This window comes from Podarcis cretensis, assembly GCF_951804945.1.
Source record: "Podarcis cretensis genome assembly, chromosome: 1".
In the NCBI taxonomy this organism is placed as follows: Eukaryota; Metazoa; Chordata; class Lepidosauria; order Squamata; family Lacertidae; genus Podarcis; species Podarcis cretensis.
This window is the reverse complement of record NC_137170.1, coordinates 24,938,868-24,953,034: the sequence shown is the minus strand read 5'-3', so window position 1 is coordinate 24,953,034 and position 14,167 is coordinate 24,938,868. Positions and strand designations below refer to the sequence as shown.

The window sequence follows — 14,167 nt, the reverse complement described above, 5'->3', positions numbered from 1 at the left end:
ATAGTTTATTATTATGTCCTAATGGAGTCATTCTTGGAAGGGAAGGTGGAATGAAGGGCCAGTTGCAGCTCTTTCTCCCACTGCCAGCACATACTTTGAGGCCCATTTCACCCCAAGTCGCTCACTTGTCTTTCTCCCCCACTTCATACAGCAACTGTTCAATGCCATAAGCACAATGAGGTGGGAATGGGGAACCAGCAGTTCTCCATATGCTGTGGGAATGCAGCTGCCACCAACCGCAGCCAGTAAGGCCACTGGTCAGGGATGCTGGAGTGACAGTCAAACATCATCTAGACTACAGATTCTGCATCCCTAATATAAGGTGCGAGTCATGTTTCTAATATAGCAGATAGATCTTGGTGAAAGATGTGGTTGGAAAAAGGGTTCTATTGCACACCAAAGAGATAACTGTGGTGTCTTGATAACTTCTAATTTTGGTGTACAAAACCTCTCCCACTGTTGTGCTATTATTAAAAAGGTGTATACATCAATAGAGTATTATTTGCAAATAAGGACCATCTATTTATGCAACCATTTTCTGCACTGAACTGAATTTCTGCATCAGTTATCACAAACTTAACTCTAATCATATGTAACATGCCTAGAATAGTGTAGGATTCAATACATCCATATTTTCCAAATTTTAGATGCACATCCACTTTTTTAAAAAAAACAACCACAACCGTAACATATGCCTTTCAATATATATACAAGTTGTAAAAAGAAAAAAGGACTGCACTCTTAACAGAAGACTGCACTCTTAAGATTGCATACATTGGTCTGGTTTACATGTCCTGGTAAGACAAACTATGGCTTACTGAGACTACACACATGAGCTGACTCCCAAGGAGGAGCTCACACTTGTTTTGCTCATGCTTGGTCCTTATAACTCAGCACTGCACAGCAGCTAAGCCAAGAACAAACTTTAGTTACAAATCTTACTTAGGTAGAAGAGAGCTTAACCACAACCCCCAGGTTCAGATGACAGACTAAGTCACACAGCTGTGATCTCCTCCCTGGAAGACAGCACGTTCCTGCTAAACCAGGCATCCCCAACCTGCGGCCCTCCAGATGTTTTGGCCTACAACTCCCATGATCCCTTGCTAACAGGACCAGTGGCCAGGGATGATGGGAATTGTAGTCCAAAACATCTGGAGAGCCGAAGGTCGGGGATGCCTGTGCTAAACCATGGCATGGTGTTACATGCAAATATGGCCACTTGGTGTGTTTGGACATCAGTTAGTTCACTTCTCTCTGCCAGCCAATATTTGTTCTAAATTTACTGATTGTGGCTTTTAAAGGAACAAAACAAATCAAGATCCCTGGTTCAGACATAACGCCAATGAGGGGATAAGACAAAGAGCCCTCTTGGGCATGCTCATGGTAAAAATATGGCTTACTGGAATGTGCCAGTAGCATCAGTTTCAGCTTGGAACCCAAAAGGTGCTCTGAAATCCAGCCATCACAAAATGTGTGGAATGAGAGTGAAGAAGATATAAAGATTTTCATATACATATATAGAGTCAAAGCAGCACCCTACAGGGTAGAAATAAAGTAAGCAGCAGGCTTTCATTTGAGAGCAAATTTGACACTCAACTTTATACATTGTCCAGGTTGATCAATGCAATATATTAATATCTTAACGGTAACAAATACAACAGCAATCCCTGTTTGGATGTTGTGTTTGCTGAGAAAAGAAAGAGAGATAATCACCAAGAGAAACTGGGTGTTGTCAGTGTAAAATAAATTCCTCACTACAGCAGCAAAGTTTCTAAAATACTGTCTTAGAACTCTATAATTACATACTGTAACAGTTACAGGTAAAATGGCAAGTTCTTTGGAGGAGGAGCGTGGCGGTGCCAAGTCTCATGGAAACTAGTGTAACAAACACAACTATCAACATAAAGGATCTGAACTGGAATTATTTTGGCCCCATGACTTGAGTGGCATCTTCCCTCTGGCACAAGTCTGCTATTTAACTTCAGGTGAACATTTTTTTTTTTTTTACTTTTCTTCTTACATTTATGTCCCATCTTCCTTCCACCATGGAACCTATCCACGTACCAACCAGACCCAGACCTGCTTAGCTTCAGCCAAGTGGTGGCTCCATATGATTTCAGATCATACTAATAGTATAATAATACAAACAACAACAACAACAACAACAACAACAACAACAACAAGGGGTTGCACTAAATTCCCTTGGGCATCCTTTCCAATTTTGATTCTGTTCATTAAATGCATATTGCAAAGACTGTTCAAAAGGTTCACCAGCTTTATCAGGTTGCAATTGCTGCAGCAACACTGCTAGGCAAGACAGTATTATTACCTCCCATAACTGAGAGAGCATGACCAGCCTAAGGCTACCTACTGAATTTGTGGCAGAGGTGAGACTCAAACCAGAGACTTCAAGATTTATGGCTCTGTTTTTCAGCCACTATGCTACCGCAGCTGCCACCGATCTTATCTTCTACTGATGTCTACTATGAACAAATTGTGGTGCAGGAAAGTAGCATTGGCTTCAGATGCAGATATTAAAGAGGGCATTTGTTAAACTAACCTCCTCACCTTTATTACTTGGTGCAAGAGATAAGAGCTCTGAAAATCTTTCAGTGGCGTCGGTTGTGGTGGTGGTTGTTTGATAGGAATAAATCACTTACAGCACTTCAACTACATGAACTAAAACCAAGTAATGGTTAGTGAATCTATCTGTAATTAAGGCCTCTCTTTACCTCTGGCAGTCTGGTGGACACACTCAAGTATAATCTACATGCGTAATTCACCAGGGCATGCACAAGAACTATGGTGAATGGAAAGACAGTTTTCTGATCCCTCCTGCACCCATGAAAATATCTCTTCAGTGGACTGGGGTGTGGTAGCTCCTGTGCAATGGAACCATGGGGGAGCTGCTGTGGAAGGTGGAAACTGCCCTAAAACCAGGAATAGCACCATCCAATTTGGGGCAACTTCCCCCTCTGGCAGCATCCTCTCCTAGTCATTTCACATTGGTCAAGAGCGGCCCCATGACAGCTGCAGGGGTAGGAAGAGGTGGAAAATTTATTAGGGTCCAAGCCACAGATTTAGGTGTCCTTCAAAGAAGAAGAAAAGAGGGTGGCGACTCAGAAGCTACGGTGTGCCATTTCCTGGCTGCTACTTCAAAGTAATTTAAAAGCCACACACTTTTATCTAAAAACTTATGTTCTTTACACCTGGGGTGCTTCCAGACTGGTGCTATTTTTGGGTGGGATGCAATCATATACCAGCAAACTCAGGTTGCACAATTATCGCTGGTTGGGAGCTCTTTCTCAAGAAATCTACTTCTCCAAAATATTGGATTTTTTGCAGTAAGGATAAGTGACAGGAAAATGCACTGGAAAGTGTTGGGTAACACTTCCTTTGATGCATTGTCTTATTTTCTTCCTGCAAACAAATCAAAATGAATGCTTAATAAGCAGGTTGTCTAGACACACTACTGGTGGGATACACTACTTTTTTTGCATTTCTGCCTGAGGTTGAGCACGCAACTACAACTTTTCTGTACATCCATTAAAAAAACACACACACAATAGTGTTGTGGTGCTTGCTTAAGAGAAGTTTCATAAAGACACTAAACACCCCAAATGCTGTAACTTGCATTGGATCAGGTCTACAGACTACAGCGCTCGTAAATAGCTGCAAATCGTGATATGTTTTGATCATCACTATGCCAGCATAAATGTTTAGGAATAGAGGTGACAGCACAGTATGCCTCTGTAGACGGATGCTTGTATCACAGGTGGGGAGAGTGCTGTTTCAATCAGGTCTTGTTTAAGGGTTTCCTATAGGCAACTATCATAATGCCTGCACACCTTAGAGATCTTCACGTGTTAACGTGCATGAAGAGGCAAAACAGTATTACAACGGGCTCATGGGTCATGCCTTTAAGCAATGCAGCCAATGAGACCACACAGCTCCTCTCAGTCCCGCCCCATCCAAGCTGTGTGCGTGTTAGCAGTGGCATCTGGTGTGGAGAAGGCTTTGAATGTAGAGGCCTTCCAGGATCCTGCATCTGCAAAAAGCCTCCAGACACACAAGGTTGGTGTGCTGAAGCCTGTGCTAACTTGGTCACTATGGGGAAATCCAAGGACCATCTGAGAACAAAGGGGAGGATGGAATGGTTACAGACAACAGCCCTCCTAAGGCAAGCAGGTTCCAGGTTAACTTACCATATGGGAGAGTCTGGCAATGATCCTCAGATGGTGATATATTAAAGTGATTCCATTACCTCCATCCCCTGTAGTCAATCCAGTTCCCAAGCTGGTTTGTGGGTGTAAACTGGTGAGCTGCTCTACTGCTGGGGGCTCCCCACACATTTTCCAGTTTTTAAAATGCACAAGTATATTTTTTACAAGTATAGAAGGGTTCTTCCATTTCAAACAGTCACCCTCCACCTCATGGAATGATGGGGGAAAGGATAAGAGTGGAATGTGACACCAATCTTAGCTATCCTATACCTTTGACCAAAGAACAGTACACTCCAGCTATCTGGGATGGTTGTCCTCTTCCATCGAGCACGCAGCTTTGGGAGGGCTGCACATGGAGCGGTGAGGGAGGAAGGAGATGCCCGCCTAGCCAGTCAATTAGCCAAATTGACCCTGGTGATCAACGGGGTGACAAATGTCACAGGTAGATCACTCTCACATTCCAATCTTAGCCGCAGAAAAATAAATAAAGCCCCAGTTATCAAGAGTTTACAACACACTGACTTTAGCCTATACGAAGCACAAAGACCTTGGGAGAAAAATATTCTGAGATCATCTGAAACGAGGAAAAGGAAACTACAAACACATGGCTTACATGTGCTTGAACGCTGGCGCCATTTTTTTCAGGTCACAGCTAGGGACAGAAAATCGAAAGACAAGGCAGTCCAACTACCTGTTTAACTGCATCAATTATCTGCCACCAAAAATAAAGAAGGAACATGCCTTGGATGCAGTTATAAATCACACACTGATTCAAACACATGGATAACACCAGTGAACCTGCTTGGAAAAGGAGTTAACAAACATATTGCTTCTTTTAGACCAAATGTGGCCACAGTGAACAAACCATTTAATTACCGTATTTCAGATTTCTATAGCTGTTGCTCTACCTTATGCTTTCCCATGATCTAAGCATATAATTTTTATTTGCTTTCCCACAGCCCTTTGTAGATTACAACATCAGAGAGGCTGGGCAGGGGCTTGCAAAGAACAATGTTGTCATCAGCAAAACTATTTTTCATCATGCATTTCAGCAAAGCTAGTGTTTTTCTTTTCCTTTTCCTGCTCAACACTTCATCCAGGAGCCCTGGCTTCAAGATAACTACACCCCTACCTAACGTTTGTGCTGTACCCTGACCTGACCTGAAGTACCAACCACTCCCCTTGGTTGTCAAGGTAATGTAAACAAAGGCAGCAAACTTTGCCCAGAGGCATTGACAAGTGGCTACGGTAGTCAGCTGGTACACAAATCAAACTCAGACAGAGTTTTGAAATTAGTGAAGAATGTTTTTGCCTTGTAGCCAGCTTAGCTATATTATGATCTCCGAAGATGCAGCTAGTTCTAAACTGTCCAAAATCCCAGTAAATGCCAGAAGCATCACTGGCTGGCTCAATAAACGGTATTAGGATGGTGTGTTGACTGTAGAGCTATCACATTTGCACACCTATAAACATGCATTCGTGGCATTCTGATATTCTGTCCTGTCACCTTTTTTCTTTCCAATGAATTCAGCCTGCCTCTGCTAAGACAAATCATCCCCATCTCACATCGTCATGGACACACCTGCGTCCTCTGGATTTAACTGTGTGGGGAATTTCCCATCATTCCACTCTTTGCTGCAGAACAGGAAGCCTTCAATAATTCTGCTGAAAAGATGGCGTGGAACACAAAAGTTCCACGGAGCACAGCTCAGGCAGGGGAGAGTCTACTGCCTACCCTCCACCAGACAGCAAAGTGAACACAACCACAAATAACTTGCAGGAGGCATGAAACTCACTTGGGCAAACCATTCTATCTAAGCTTACGACATCTCACAAGAGAAATTGTGAAGACAAAATGGAATAGCCCTATGTACATTACTGCACACTTCCTCAAGGCAGGGCAGAAAAACAGATAGGATATTATGCTTCCTACTGCTGAAAACTGTCTGTCCCACCCTAGCTACCCCTTCCATTTTGCCCCATCTTACTAATGACCATAGTTAAAACACAACACAACATTTCCTATATTTTATTATATTTTAAGACTACCCTTCATCCTGGAGGATGGCAGTGCAACGAACAGAAAAGAACAAACTTTAAAATCGAGTTAATATACCCTTAAAACCATTCCATAATTCAGCAGCGGATGCAAACCAAAGCCATGCTAGACTCATAATCCACCTTCAATGGCTGTGGGGGGGAAAGATGCGTCTTCAGTTGTTGCCTAAAAATCGTGAGTGCAGGAGGCAGCTGTATCTTCAAAAGAAAGGGAGATTCAAAATTGAGGTTCCACCATGGAGGCCATGTTTTCTGTCATGGCAAAACAATTATTGGGATGAGTTAGCATATTTACGTTATAGTCTGTATCATGCCAAGGAACCAAAGTAATTTATGTGAAGATTTAGGATGGTACATGAGAAGATCCAGTGATGCTCTTCCTTGACCATGTTTTGCAAATCAATGTTTCAACGTTAACAGACTAAATTAATATGCATCTGCTAAAGAGACACAATTTAAACATATTTTGGCACAGAGATACACCCAAAGGAACAAAACTGTACTTTAATAGAGAAGACCAGAGAAGAAAATGCTAGGTGACAACCTATGGGAGAAATCAGCAAAAAAGCTAATGAAAAAGAAACACTACTATCAGCCAAGAACTTCTTGTTAAAAAAAACATAATCACCAAAAATTATAGGAGAATAAAGATTTTAGGATACACTGTAAATCTAGATGCTACTGACTTACATGGATGATGGCCTACCTTTGAGCAACACTTAGCTCTAGTGGTATATGCTAAATATTGAAAGCAAGAAAAAAATCCCAAGCAATAAATGAATACACTCTGAGGAATGAATACACCTATATTGGTGTTAAGGAAACAATATCAAGACGGGATTGTTTTATTAAAAAATGGGTACCCTTTTTAAATTTCTGCAATCGTAAATTGGTTACAAGCAAATGTATTTCACAATGCTACTACTATTCATATATTTTATTTCTCACAAAAATATCACTTAAACCTAATAAAAGCCCCTTTAAACCATACACCACCTCATCCAATTACCAATATGATATCAAATTACCATAATCAAGAGAAAAATAATTACATTTCTATTTCAAAAGCTTTCCGCAGGATCTGTGCAGCCTGCTCAAGTTATCCCTCCAATTGCAACCACTCTGCCTAAAGCCACAGTGAAATAAACACAAGTAGCCAGTCATTAGTTCTAACCAACATTCACTGTAATATAGACTTGGTGAAAGTCTGCCACTCCACAGGAATCTGGTGGTTTTCTTACCTGAATAGATGTTGTTAGGGCCACTGGATGAACAGCCAATCTAGTAGTAAGAACTTAGCATTCGAATATGGGTAATCGAAATATTTTTAAGTAAGAGACCATTGTACCAAGGCCAGTCCCTTTGATATTTAAACCTACAACTGTGCTAACAAGAATACCTCTACCTTCACTGCTGAACTTAAAATACTGACCTATTAAAAATGCTCTGCCCTATTAACATTTATTTTAGATGTATTACAGATCAGATCCAGTTCTACGTTCCTTGACATTTTCTTCAATGTTCACCTCTGTACCTTTTCATCCTGTTCCAAATGTGCAGAAGAATACGGGTGTTAGAAAGTCTCAAGACGCAGATTTTTATCACAGGAACGAGCTGTCCTAATCACCAGAAAATCATAGTTCGAGCCGAGTCTTGTTCCATCCATGGTTCTTGCTGTGCTGCACCACTCTTCCCTTCTTCTGAAACTACGTTCTGCCTACTTTGACCATAATCATAACGGACAAGGAACACGTCTCTTCAACACATTGCATAGCTCTCATCCATTCAACTGCAAGCTGTACAAAAGTCCATGTACATGCATGGAAAACGCAATCCTATCCATGTTTACTCAGAGCTTTACTCACATCCCACTGTGCTCAGTGTAGCTCATTTCCAGGCAAGTGTGAAAAGATGTGCAGTCTTAGTAAAGCTTTCTGAGATGTTTAGGTTCATTGCAAGGACATGGATAACAAAAACTTTGACCTCTCTTCCAATGGTAACCCAAAACAGAACTAATCCACCAAATATTTAATCATGAAGCTGACACTGGAAATTTCTCTTTTAATATCACTCCATCGGTATATGAAGTGTACTTGGGCTTTGAACAGCAACTTTACAAGGAAGATGGTGTCACTGGTTGGTTATTTAATGCTCAGCCAATAATTATTTTATATCAGTAACTGAAAATGCAGAACTGTAAGTCTGAAATATTGCCAACAGACTGCAAAAGTGTGGTAGCATCAGTAGTGCAACAGGAGAGAATACATGCAATGTTAATGTATTTTACTGACCATATGAACATTCCAAGGGAATCTATTTGTAGGACTTCAAAATCTTTCACAGTGTTTCTTCTTCTTTTTTGTGTGTATATGTGTGTGTTTGTGTGTACCATGTGTTTATGATTGTGGATAATTCCTAAGAAAAACGGATGTATCATATTCAATGGGAAGTACCCTGAGGCTGCTGACTATATAGGACTGATTGTATTGCTTTGATTTGCCGATCTATATTTTCAACACACACACACGTGCTGGAATGAGCAAGGACTCTCTGCTTGTTATAACCAGCCACTACTATGAACCTCCCTCAAATTACTGTGAGGCAGTACTGAGCTCAAATAAGATTGTATTTATTTAAATAAATAAATAAATAAATAAATAAATAAATAAATAAATACAAGAACATGTAATTCAGTAACATAAAATAATAAAAAAATAAAAAAATAAAGACAATATAAATGAATAAAAATTAAAATAAAATATATACACACATACATATATACAAATTTGGGTTGTTTCATCCACAATCCCTAGAAAAAATAATTATTGGTGTGGGAGAAGCTGTACACTTTTTAAAGAATGATTTGTTTTATTTATAAGTATTGCCCTCGAGGTCTTATTGTTACTTGAAGCTGGAAAGACTGCTAAGCATTTTTCACAGGAGGCATTTGAACACTGCCATCATCATTAATATATAAAATAGTTTTTTGGCACACAGCTGAAAATAAGATTGTCAAGATGTCTGCCAATACAATGGTTTTATGCCTTCATTTATAAAATAAGGCTTTATGCCCTTATTGTTGTCCCAAGGTGAGAATTTTGGGTTAGGCAGCTGTTCCTGCACGTGCCACATGATGGATGGTGGAAGGTACAGTTGCTAAAATTCAGCCTTCTTTAGATACTGCACTCTAGCCTAGTCCAAATGAACTAGAATTCTAAACTAATAAAAGTCCAGACGTGCTTATTCCTCTAAATGATGAAAACTTGCCTGGTACTTAATTTAACACATTCATATTCCCAGGATTCTACAGTGGTTATTGAATTTCCACCTAGCTAGCTGCTCAAACCTACCCATTTCATTGAGCATCCAAACTCTGCTTCACCTTCCATTTCCTCCTAATCCACAATATTAAGTTCTTACAATTTGGTGTGGAGGGGTGAGCTGGGATGGGGGTGGAGAGAACAAGAGGAGAGAGCCATTTGTAAACCAGTCTGTAATATGGCACAGACAAGAAATCTTAATGTGTTTTCAGGGCAGTCCGTTCTATGGACTAGAAGAGGGAAAATATCAAAGCAAAACTTTCCCAGCCACAGATTGTAACATGGGATTCAAAAGCAGTCAGCTTGGCCGTATGCTGGCCAGCTATTGTTAGACAACTGTGCTATTTTTGGTATGTGCTGCTTCTGCTTCATTGTTCGGCTGTTTGGGTTTTATTTTGCATGCTTTTGCATTATTTTAGGGGTGTTTTCGTTAGGTGCTTTTTAAAATTTGTGAAGCACTGTGGTATTTTTGGATGAACTGCAATCTATAAATAGCTTAAAGGGGAAAATACAGCTGAAACTGTGGATAATGAGTCCCCCAGACTTTGCGTCCACACATTCCAAGGCTATACCGTGGTACCTTGGGTTAAGTACTTAATTCGTTCTAGAGGTCTGTTCTTAACCTGAAACTGTTCTTAACCTGAAGCACCACTTTAGCTAATGGGGCCTCCTGCTGCTGCCACATGATTTCTGGTCTCATCCTGAGGTAAAGTTCTTAACCTGAGGTAATATTTCTGGGTTAGCGGAGTCTGTAACCTGAAGCGTATGTAACCTGTAGCGTATGTAACCCGAGGTACCACTGTAAAGCCAAAATGGTAATCTTACTTTGGATATGGAACCGTGATCACTGTGCCTTATGCATAGATAATAATTGCTTGCTTAAAACATGGCCGTTTCCCTGTTTTGAGTGCTGCTTTTGCATCAGGTAGGGAGGCTGGCCTTCAAATTTTCATTTGGCATCAAATTCATTTAAGCATCATCATCTCCATAAAGTACTATGTAATCTATCACTACAACCTGATATTTACAGACATTTTCAGCAAATGCAATCCATGGAAAAACACAAAAGACAAGTACCTCCATTAATCTAGAAAATTAGCCTCCTTGTCTTTTCTAAATGCAAATGAAGCAGTAGCCATAGCTGGCTGCCAGATTTTGGTTACGTGTTCTGATTACTGCCTCCCAAGAGTTATGGAAAGATAGGCAGATCTCCTATTGATATGTGCAATCAAATTTCACAGAATAGCAGCCTGGAAGTACAGCTGATAAAACTATACCCAAAAGATAGTGCGAGTCTAGATCGGATTACAATTATGATTCAGAATGTGGCGCGTGCACACACACACACACACACACACACACAAGCATGAAAGTGATGCTCCAAGTTGAATCAGATCCAATTTCCAAGTTACAAATGCATAATGTACTAGTTAAGATTATTCTGAATGGAAAAAAGAAGCCTCACAGATATACACATCTCTCCAGTACTGAATAGGGGGGAAACGGTCAGAATATAACAAAATTTCAAAAACGGAAGACTTTGTGCCTTTATATCAATCACCTTCTGCTGCTGTAGAGCTGGCAGACAATTGCTGCAAGTTATTTTTGCACAGGCGCAATAAGGAGCAAAGTTATTATCTTTATCAACACAATTGAAAGTTACCGGAACATGTCCTGCATAAACTCTGTTGACTTTGCTAGAAATGGGAGATAACAAAATCAATGATGTGCATGGAGGGGAGGAGAGAGGGGAGGAAGAAGAGAGCCACCTTCACAACACACTGTAACCTTTTCCAATAAATGTTTTGCATGTTATAAAGGTAGGCACAGAGAAATATATATATTTATATCTGTGGTGTGTACAAACACGAGTCCACCACAGCTTCTTTCCAGAAAGCTTGTGAAAATCATGATAATTCTCCAGAGAATTAATGATGGGGAGGTAGAAGGGAGGATGTCAAGCGAAGAAAAATGGAATATATGACCTACCTTGCAGAAGGGCTCCATTTCGCTTGAAAAAGGTGCTTCCTGGCCAAATAGGTGGACCTGATGTGCTGAAGGCAATAAAAAAAGAAGTGTAAAGAAAATCTTTATGTGATTTCGCAGTTGGCGTAATTATACCTTCTTCTTCCTTTTTTTTAAAGTGTGGCATCTGTTTCACTGTGGTAAGAACACAGCATTTTGTTTTTAAAGAGTAGGGCTTAGCTCTTCATTAAAAAAATTAATTATTTAACTATCACATTCTATTCACAAGAAGAAACTAAGCCCAATATCGGCCCACACACTTTTAAGAAGGGAGGGAAGAGAAATCTATAAACAAAAATATTTCTCCCACACACAATTTAAAAAACATAATAAATTCATAGCCTGGCAAAACATACATTAAGCTTACTTCTGAAATGCAAAAATGCTTTACACACTCACACTCTATAAGCCAGATCACACTTCCCATTTTAAAAAGTATAAACCAAAGGCAGCATCTGTTGCTTGCATAAACCAACCCTGAACCAGATGCTGTTTTATTGCAACCTAGAGGACAACTTCTTATAGTGGGAAAGGTGGGTCTTTCTGGGTGCAATCTTCTGGAAGATAGGCTTCACAGGTGGCGGTGTGAATTTCGAAGTTTGCACGTGTTTATATCAACATGTGTGTGCACAGGCATTCTGCCTATGAAATCTGTCAACAACTATGTGTGTGTGTTGATGGATCATGTCTATAAACGTGTATGTGCACAGGTCAAATCGCATGATGTTCTACAAAGGTTAACAATTTTCTCCAATTCAAAGGCTTTGGGGTATCAGAATTGGAGAAAGACATTATCTCCTCTTCAGCTTAGAAAAAGGGTTTTTTAAAGCTATATTAGATGCTCTTGGTTAAACCCTGAAGCCATTTCATCACACAATGCTTAAAGGCAAAACACACACCCACAACGCTGTGAGATTTGGGGCCAACTTGAGAGCGGCCTATCTAATCATCAATGGCATCACTGTAGCTAGGAAACAGCTTAATTTCAGGTTTGCGGCACACTATCAGCACTAAATCAACTAACCAAAGACATTTGATCCAATAGATAAATGGAACTATGTCCAGTTATTTTCTTAACTTCATTGACACGAGGACGTCTGAAAGTTGAATCAGGCAAGGTTTACGATCTGCCACATCCCTGCTTTGCTCTGTCTTAATAGATAGAATAAATTGCAGCTAAGGAAATAGATGGAGGCACAAACAGTCATCATCTTCTTACGGAACGATCATCACATTACCGCCAATTTGCACCACCTTTAGATTGATGATTCAGCTCAACCTTCACACATCTTCATACCCACTGCTGGGCAGGTTTTAATTATAGTCATAGCAGGTGTATTAGAGAGGATTAGCTGCTTCTACAAGCAACAGCTGAGACCCCCCCCCCCCCGCCACAATAGCCAACATAACTGCCTTGCACTTGTCAAACTATGCATTCTGCATGCAAATACGCCCTGCATCTATATTCATATGCCAAATCCTTTCTATCACACCATTTTAGCCAAAGTACATATCGCCTAGTTTGTTAAAAGCAACAACAAATAATGTGTGCTATTTTATTTATTGTTGTATGTCGCTTTGGGTTGCATTCAGTCCTCACTGTTGTCACGCAGCTTCCTGTGGGAAGCCAACAAGCAGATCCTAAGCTCAACAGCACTCTCTCCAACTGCATTTCCCACTGACTGGTTTCAGAGGCACTGCCTCCAACAGACCAGTCTTTGCGGCTAGCAACCACTGAAACCTTATTCTTCATGAATGAGTTCTGTCCCGACTTCCCTTCAGTCTACTACAGGCTTATAAACCTGGAAATGGTAAGCTTAAGGGGGAAAGGAAAAAGAAGAAAGCATCCATTAGAATCAAGGTCTTTCAAAATAGACTGAAAAATATTCCCTTAAATGGGATGCATCTTCTACCTAAATATAGAAGGGTGGGTATTTCCCTCCCAGGAAAATGAATTCAATTCAGAAAAAAGAAGAGGAGGAAAAGGCTATTAGTGCCTGACCACAACTAGTTACACAAGAAAGATTTTACACACATGCACACACTCGGTCACTGCAGCTGGGTGCCTTGCAACATTCAAGTGACATACTAAGCTAATAGTGTGAGAACAGACGCCTCTTGTTTGTAACCCTCCATTTATCCAAGTCATCACTATTTCTTCTTAAAATTAGGTTTTAATTTCAGTTATTATTTGCATTTACTCAAGGAGAAGCAAAAACTTCCAAGTACAGCACAAACTGCTTTCCGTGTTGAAAAAAGGGGCCTGATGTTGTCATCATTTTCATGAAGTTCCTCTTAAACTTCACACAAGATACACAGGCCCACCGCAGAGTTGAAAAGTTAAATTTTCTATGCATTACAAGTGATGGCATATTACTGACATATTAAAGCCAATGCATGTTAAAACCAATAATGGTTTTAGTGATCATATGGTCTTTTTCAACTTCCACCTCTTAAATAGATTGTAAAATCATAAAAATCAACAGGCACTTTGGATACTTCCTGATTTTTTCCACTCTTAAGGCAGCAATATGAACATCT

The 14,167-nt window shown here is 40.2% G+C and overlaps 1 protein-coding gene across 7 annotated transcripts in view; it reads right to left on the bottom strand.

Annotated features, from left to right (window-relative positions):
- The window catches only part of FOXN3 (forkhead box N3), a 193,329-nt gene that overhangs the window by 55,293 nt on the left and 123,869 nt on the right, over positions 1 to 14,167 (bottom strand). For all 7 annotated transcript variants that reach the window (XM_079948862.1, XM_079948860.1, XM_079948861.1 and 4 more), the window contains exon 4: positions 11,591 to 11,655. In XM_079948862.1, coding sequence (XP_079804988.1) covers positions 11,591 to 11,655 — 65 coding nt within the window. The remainder of the gene's footprint in view (positions 1 to 11,590; positions 11,656 to 14,167) is intronic.